The following is an 8,486-nucleotide window of genomic DNA, read 5'->3' on the forward strand; positions in this document are numbered from 1 at the left end:
TACTTTTTTTTCTACTACATCTTTTTTTTTGGTCCATTACGGTATTACTTACGTATAGGATGTAATGATAGTAATACTTAGAGTCAAAATTTGTGGATCTTCTTGAATTTTGATTCTAACTATCACTACCATTACATCCTATATGTAAGTAATACCATAATGGAAAAAAAAAATATGTAGTAAAAAAAAATAGTGGTATAACTTTGTTTAGGTTAACATACATAAATTTTGATTTTGTGCATATAACTTTGTTTAGGTTAATAAATACATACATTTCAATTTTAAGTGTATATATATATATATATTCCAGCAAAATATAATAATGTAAGAAAAAGGTTTTAGAATAGAAAAGAATAAGAGAGATTTTGAGAAGAATTAAAGGAGGGAGATAATTTTATTGAAAAAATTTTTTAAGAAGAAAATATACAATTACTAATGTTTTGTTTGTCAATTACATTTCTATTAAAATTAGTAGTATCAAAAAATATTTCAAATTTAATATTATGAAGAAAAAATAAAAAAAATATATATAAGGACTAGTTTGACTAATTTTTTAAAATTTGAGGGATGAAAATGACTTACGTCTGGACTTTCAAGGACTATTTTGACTATAAAAATCTTTTGTACATGTCAAGTGACACGTGGCATGTCACGGGTATGCCACATGTCACTGACCTGCCACGTGGCACTGACCTGCCACGTGGCGTTGACCGTAGCGTTGACCTGCCACGTGGCGTGCCACATCATCATGCCACGTGTCACTTTAAGTGTCACGCCATCGTCCATCTGACAGAAGGACTAATTTGACTTATTTTTTATCTTTCAGGGACCAATTTGATTAAAAAAATCATTTGGGGACGAAAATGAAGATCGCGTAATCTTTCGGGGACGAATTTTCTAGAGATGAAACGCGAGAATATTTATAGCAAGAAAATAACATAATGCATTATTATAACATTAGGAAAAGTATAGGTAACTAACAACATTATTGAACAATATGAATAATAGGGTTAAAAGAGTAAATTAATCCTAAATTTAATTAGGGTATAGTGTCTTTTAGTTGAAATTGACCAATTTTAAGATCTATTATTCATGTTGTTCAAATAAATCATTGGTTACCTAGCATTGCCCAGAACATTATTAATTTATTACATCATTAAAATTAAAAGAAAATTTGATGTATCACTAATAGACAATAAAATAAAAAATAACAATAACAATATTCCTAACTCTACATACACCTAATTTTATTTACTTTTAACATGGACTTGTTTTAAATGGAGGTGTAGTATTCTTTGTATTTCTTGTCACACTTTACTACATGATACATGTCGCATTTTTTTGCACAGTTTTCAAACATCACATTTTATAATAATTTTTAAAAATTTTTTATTGTTGTCATTAATTTTTTATTTTCCTTTTATTAAGGTGAAAATACACTAATAAAATGTGTGTACTAGCTAAATTTGTTAGCTAATATAAATAGAATTTGTTGGCCTACTGAACATTGCTTATTCCTCAAATACGAAATGGTCCAAATAATATCATAATGGAAGAATCTATAATTACATATTTATTTTGTCGAATTTGCTTTTATGATATAAGTCTTCAAATAATTAAATCATATATTATGCCAAAAACACTCAAGGAAGACCAAATTTACAAAATCATATTTGGTTTCAAAACTAATGTCTAGTCTAATTACACACTTAGATGATTGGCAAGGTTGGCTGAATTATTTAACTAAAGAACCCGTTTCATCAATGAGTTTTTCTTGCAAGGTAGGGCACCTGTCACTCGCATTATGACTATGACATGAGTTTCAACGTAGCCATGCGTAGGTTCTTGACAAGTTCATTAAGGGTCAAGTTGTAACCTTCGCCCGCCTGCAATACAGCATTAATCAAATACGATTAAACATCATCCTGAATTGACAATTTCCATAGTTAAAAACTAAACCACCACATTGGTTAAGAGAGAAAATAGGTTAGGCCAAACTAGCATACTTTATTTATTCAACAACCTAGGTATAAACCAAATCATTAAAATTAATAATTATTAATTTAAAATAATATTAAAACATAAAAAATATATTAAAAATAAATTAAACAATATATAAATATTTAGTATTAATTTTAGTGTACACATAACATATTTACTTTTTATATGATTCATATATCCGTTATAAAATAGAGAGACTCACACTACTATAAGTGGTAGACACTTTGAAGAGTTGGACATTTGTTTTGATGTTTTAAAATTTTTCTAGGTCTAAATTAAGAATAATTAGAGATTAACTAGAATTGTTTAATTTGTTTAGAAAAGCAAATTTGTAGTATAAATAATCATCTTGAGTTTCTCCTATAGCCTATTATTATATAGGTGGGTATTTTTTTATTTTTGTTTTATATTTTTTAAGTTTAAGCATAAGCCTGTACACCAATAGAAATTTATAGATATTTAATTTTTTAATTTTATATAAAAGTAGGAAATTTTTTGTATTTTTATTATTATATCCTTTAAAAGCAGTCTTCAAGTTTCTGTATAGATTAAGGTGAAGATCCTCTTCATCAAGTGGAAAAGGAAGAAAAAGGGTAAAAGAAGCTTTGACCTGAACAATGATGGTTATGTCAAGAATGGAATCTCCAAATGATAAGACACTGCTATTAAGAACCATCAATTGAAGGCTTTGAATCTCAGACAATATTCTGACCAAAATGCCCTCTTCCTTCCAGCAGTGGATTCGAAGCAACACTTGTTGCCCCCACTCTCTTGCTTCAACCTGTGGAAGACCATCAATGGTCTCTTCTTCGCATAATGAGGAGAACACAGCAGCACCATGAGCATGGAGTTGTTCTGCTTTGTTCAGAACCACCGTAGGCAGAGCCTTTGTTTTCTTGGATTCTTCTTCGAGCACTGCCAAACGCTCTTTCAGCTCTTTCACATACTTGATAGAGTCCCCCAACACAGAAGCCTTGTCCATCTGTGTCAATCAGTGAACATATTTCATTAGGATGAGTTTGGTTTTCACTGAAAATAAAATACAAAAAATATAAAAATAAAAATAAATATTTTTATATTTTATTTAATGATAAATTGAATATAAAATAAAATAAATAATAAAAATATTTAGTATTATTTTTAGGTTTAATTACTCTCTTAGTCCCTATAGTTTTACCAAATTTTTAATTAGGTTCCTATACTTTTTTCCCTTTTAATTGGGTCTCTGTATTGCTTTAATTTTGTAATTAAGTCCTTTCTAGTATAAAAAATATTAGAGTTAACTGAATATTTTTTCGCAAATTGAAGATATTTATAATTAAAAACTTAATTAAATCTTTGACCACATGTATTTTGGTAAAAATATTATGTTAATTTTAACATTTTTAACATGAAAATGACGTAATTAGAAAATTAAAAGCAGTATAGAGACCAATTGAAAGAAAAAAAAAGTATAGAGACTTAATTAAAAATTTGATAAAACTATGGAACCAACAGAATAATTAAACCTTATTTTTAGTTGTCAATAATTGTGTTAGAAATATAATTATTAATGTTACTTTTCTATTAGTTTAAATTTTTTGGGATAATGGTTTTATAACAAGGTATTAAAACTTTATATTGAAAAAGTCTAAAGTTGATCTTTGATGAGTATTAAAATTTTAAAAAAAAATAGCATAAGGTAAATAAAGGAGAAAAAGAATGCTTAAGAATGTCTATACAACAAAATTAAGCAAACTCAAAAAAAAAATTTATTTAAAGAGAAATATTATAAATATAACAATTAATGTTACTTATTTTTATCACCATAAATTTTTGGGATGAGCGATTTCATGATAAATTATTTTAATAATTATAAAAAAAATATTCAAAATATTTGTATATATAATCATTTAGGTGTCAAAAGGATCTTAGTTGACAATACTTTTAATGATATTTGGTTATCATTCATGATCAAAATGAAGTGTTAAAAAATGTATTGTCAATAACACGTTTTTTTTTTATAATTAAGTGACTATTGAAGTGTATTTTTAAAAAATTATATTGACGAAGTTATTGATTGTTAAAGACATTAGATATTTTTTTACTATAATAAAGCAGCTATAAAAAATATATTTAAAAATGATTTTTTCAGCATTTATCTTTTTAGGTGAAAGACAAAATGTCTCTCGACAATGTTAAAATAATTAATCGATCTCTAGATGTTAAAACTTTTAGTTAAATTAGTCTTTATAATTGATTATCAAATGATTATCGGTCGATTTATTAGTTATGGGATTCATATAAAATTAGTTTGAGAAACAATTTTGCTAGATAATCAACAAAGGTCTAACTAACAACAAGTTAAGTCAACAAATATTTTTGAATTACATTCTATATTAAATAATTATTATTAATTAGTGATTATTTAAATTTTATTTTTTAAAAAATATAAAATTATTGATTATTAATTACAGTTATTTAAAGTTGGCTAGTTAAAAATATTTTCCTTTGAAAAACAATGTCGCTAATAAATTCCTAAATTAGGAACTAATTAATGTGAAGATTTTGAATGTGAAGGATTAAAGTTTGCATGGAATAAATGTTAGGGGGGTAAATTAAAATTAGTGTACCTTCTTGAGGCCAGGAACAAGGGCTGCAAGAGCAATGAAACTCTGACTGATCTTCTCTCTTCTCTTTCTCTCAGCTATGATATGATCGTGAGCATGAGATGGTGACCTCTTACCAAGTGTTGAGGTACTCTTTGCTTCCACATTTTGTGTATTCAAGGAATCACTCTTTTTATTATTATTATTATTTGGAGTTTCAACTGAGTCTTGCCTTTGGTTTAAGCTATTTTTCAACTCATAAAACTGTGTCGTATTATTGGGTGGAGATGATGATAATGAGTCTGAGTTATCAAAGGACAGAATCTGAGAAGATGATGAAGAAAGTTTGGGTGAAAAGGTTTCATCGTTGATGTTTCTTAGCATCTCTTCAAAACTCATCATTTCATCGGTGCAACAATTACTTAGCTCTTTGGAATTGCACTCTGCAGATAAAGATTGGTCCTACCGTTGAATGTGATGGTGATCATATCAGAAAATTAAAAAGGTTGTTAATAATAATAAAAAATTCAATAATATTACAGAATAAGTATAATTTATAATGAAAACATGACATATTTTTGTCAATTTTTTTTTTGTTCGACCGAAAATAGTTGAATTTGAAATAACTCAACCATTTAGTTTCTTATAAATAAAATAAAATTGTTAATACTGATCAAGGATGTTTTTCTTCTCATCATTATTAACTATTTTTATTTTATTTTACTTTTAAAAAACCAGATTGACTAACAATAAAATCGTTAATAATATGATTGATCCTATAGTTAATTATTTTATTAATAATATGTAGAACAACAGGTGTATATATATATGATTGATCCTATAATAATTTTCAGTGTCTATGGAATATTTTTGCAAGAAAAAATTTAGTAACTAATAAATAATTAATTAATACCTGTAGTGCAGACTTCCCTTGAAGATCCTCACTTGCTATTAACTCATGTGAAAGAAAATCTTCCTCATCGACTAGATCAAAATCAAGGTCCGGGAAGAAATTGTAATCCTCATCAATTTCCTGCTAAAGTTTAACAAATTAAATCAGATATATACCACTATGAGTAATTGTTAAATCATATATATATTTTTTTGTTAAACTTTAAAGAAATTATAATCCTTTACTATCTGTCCAAATTCGCTGACTTTTGAGTAATTGTTAAAGTGTTTTAGTTTTTGGACTACTATTAATTAATATATATAAACCGAGTATGAGTTTCTAGTGCTATATTATTATCAATAATGTAGCTAGTATCACATCAATAGTTTTGTAAACTTAAAAAGAAAATAAAAAATGTTTACTAAAACTTGAATCATCACAAACTAATCATTTAGTGCATGTACGAAACCAATTCTTTTAATGTATTTCGCAACCACTCCAAAATATTTATATTAGTCAATTTTTAGTTGATTACTTTTATATATATGTTATTTCAATTGACCACTTTTTCTTAACATTTAAAAATTAATATACAAATTATAGTTAAACACATGTTGCATGCATTAAGTCCTGAATGTATCTAAAATGTGAAATTAACTCTCATTATTAACAATGAAAATATTTTGTAATTCCAAGTATAAAAAATTTGTAACTTCTTTTACTAAAAAAAAAAAAAAACTAAAGTGAGATTTGAGGAAAAAAAATATAAAATTCACATCTTGATTACTTTATAAATATCGCAAAACTATTTAGACCAAACAAAACTTAAACTGTGAAATAGAGGGATGTACATGAATATTGTATCTATCACGCTCTCTCATACGTAGAAAAGTTATTTGTGAACTTGAAGCATGAATTTGCAATTTTTTCAATTTTTGTTTCATATTATATGAGCTAAATTTCAAATTTTTTTGTAACAGAAATTTTGGTAATATTAAAAAAAATATTTATCTTAAAAATTTTAATAATGTTACACATACAAGCATTTTTGTAGGCAAGTCCTACCACATTGACACAAGTCTAACAAAAAAAACATGCACGCATGTATTAGCGTTTCTCCTTTTTCATGCTATTTTAGCACAATTTTGTTTTTGGAGAGCATAGAAATTTATAACAGATAAATTTTTACACATAGCATAGAAATTTTTACATATATAAAAATTTTTACACATAGCACATAAATTTTTGTTATGAATATATTTTGTTGGTTAAGTGAATCAATTATGGTCCTTTAAGTTTTTTTTTGCTTTCCATTAAACATTTTTTTGTTGCGCATCAAAATTTTTTGTGCTATGCACCAAAATATTTGTGGTATATGCATTTTGTTATTTGGGTGTCAATGTTTTAGACATGTAATTTTTAAAAAATTTTTGTATTGTGCACCAAATTTTTTATACTATATACCGAAATTTTGTACTCTGTGTATATATTTTGTTGATTGAGTGTTAACGTTCTAGGCATGTGGTCCTTTAAATATTTGTGTTATGCATTAAAATTTTTTGTATTGTAAATCAAATTTTTATGCTTTAGTTTTTTAAACATATATAAGAGAAGAAGAATACAAAGACAATGACCACAATGATAATAATAAAGGAGGACCGAGAAACAAAAGAAAGAGGGAAAAAAATTAAATAAGAAAAAAAAGTTGTTATTGAAGTTGGCAATATTGTTAGAAGAGGAGTGCTAGAGGCCAGTAACTTTTGTGATTTATAGCTATCAAATAACTATCAATGATGATTTTAATGTTGTGAGATTAGTGTGAGATTTCATCTAATGGTTCATTTTTTTTTGCTGATTATATGCTGGACAAAATTTAAAAAAGTTGTTGGTCCTCCAAACTTTTCCTTGTTAGAAAACAAGAATAAAAAAAATAGGACGACCACGATGATAATGATGACCATATTAAAAAAAAAAAAACGTGCATATCTAAATTAATTGAAATTTAATCGATAAATTATTTGTCCACGTAGTTTTATTGTAAAAATTTATATTACTAAACAAAACACATTAGTAACTTATTATAATAATTTAAATAATTAAATAAAAATACATAAACCATTACACATTTAACGGTATATTAGGATTTGTTTGATAATATTAAGTTATCTAAATATCACAACACGTAAAACATCAAAATTAGATGAGTTTAGTTTCTTACCAATTCAGATAACCAGCTGGCTGCTGATGTGTCCATTGGTGTGTTCGATTTCTCCATAAGATCCTAGCTATATATGGAATTCCTACACAACGTAGCTTTTTGGAGAAATATTGCATACAACATATCTATGAAGTTCCTATATGTTTTGTAAGAATCGGAGTTCTTTATATATAGTGGGATTGCCATCTTTTAGATCATTTAATTAATTAATTTCTTCCTCTAACATTAGCCACAGACCCTACATGCCAAAAACATAAAAATCGATAATATTAAAAAAAGGCACGTCAGGACAAGCTAGTTTCTAGCTACCTTAGTAGCTTGTCTTTATTGCTATAAATGACGATTCATGCATAATGGAGTTTACTTAATTAATTAGTATTATAAAAATAAAACTAACAAAAAATGCATGGTGGCGAAAGACGTATAGTATGACGACAAACAAGAAATTTCATATTGTTATGTGCTATCTCAATGGGCCTTTTAAATGTTTAAAATAAATGAGATATTACTATCATATTATTTTAAAGTAATTTTTATTACAAATTTGTTTTCTTTTAATTTATGGAAACAATCATAGAGTGTTAGGTATCACGTTTTGTAAATAATATTTTACAACAATTTTACAGGAAATATTTAAAAAGCTATAACCTACTAAATTATTACAGTTACAAAGTTTTGTGCTTACTAATATTTTTAAAGCTGCAATAACTTAGCATGAGCATATATGGTAATACTAAAACGTAACAACCATGTGATGATTTAGTTTAAAAGTTCCTAATACATACCC

General features: G+C 26.3%; 1 protein-coding gene across 1 annotated transcript; it reads right to left on the reverse strand.

Moving 5' to 3' along the window:
- Positions 1 to 1,586: 1,586 nt before the first annotated feature.
- Positions 1,587 to 7,820, reverse strand: LOC107617512 (transcription factor bHLH25). Its single transcript, XM_016319292.3, has 5 exons — positions 7,700 to 7,820; positions 5,503 to 5,622; positions 4,614 to 5,051; positions 2,612 to 2,983; positions 1,587 to 1,886 (listed from the first exon to the last, which is right to left on the reverse strand). The coding sequence occupies exons 1-5, from the start codon at positions 7,754 to 7,756 to the stop codon at positions 1,809 to 1,811; spliced, it is 1,065 nt and encodes a 354-aa protein (XP_016174778.1). The 5' UTR covers positions 7,757 to 7,820; the 3' UTR covers positions 1,587 to 1,808.
- Between the last annotated feature and the right edge of the window lie 666 nt (positions 7,821 to 8,486).

This window comes from Arachis ipaensis, chromosome B1 (genome assembly GCF_059453495.1).
Source record: "Arachis ipaensis isolate K30076 ecotype BB chromosome B1, ASM5945349v1, whole genome shotgun sequence".
Taxonomy (NCBI): Eukaryota; Viridiplantae; Streptophyta; class Magnoliopsida; order Fabales; family Fabaceae; genus Arachis; species Arachis ipaensis.

Excerpts from the sequence above, each read along its gene's own strand:
- LOC107617512 (XM_016319292.3), bottom strand. The coding sequence starts at position 7,756 with ATGGAGAAATCGAACACACCAATGGACACATCAGCAGCCAGCTGGTTA. Across the intron at positions 5,623-7,699 it reads CCAGCTGGTTATCTGAATTG|GAAATTGATGAGGATTACAA; the intron begins GTAAGAAACTAA and ends AAACTTTAGCAG. Across the intron at positions 1,887-2,611 it reads ACATAACCATCATTGTTCAG|GCGGGCGAAGGTTACAACTT; the intron begins GTCAAAGCTTCT and ends GCTGTATTGCAG.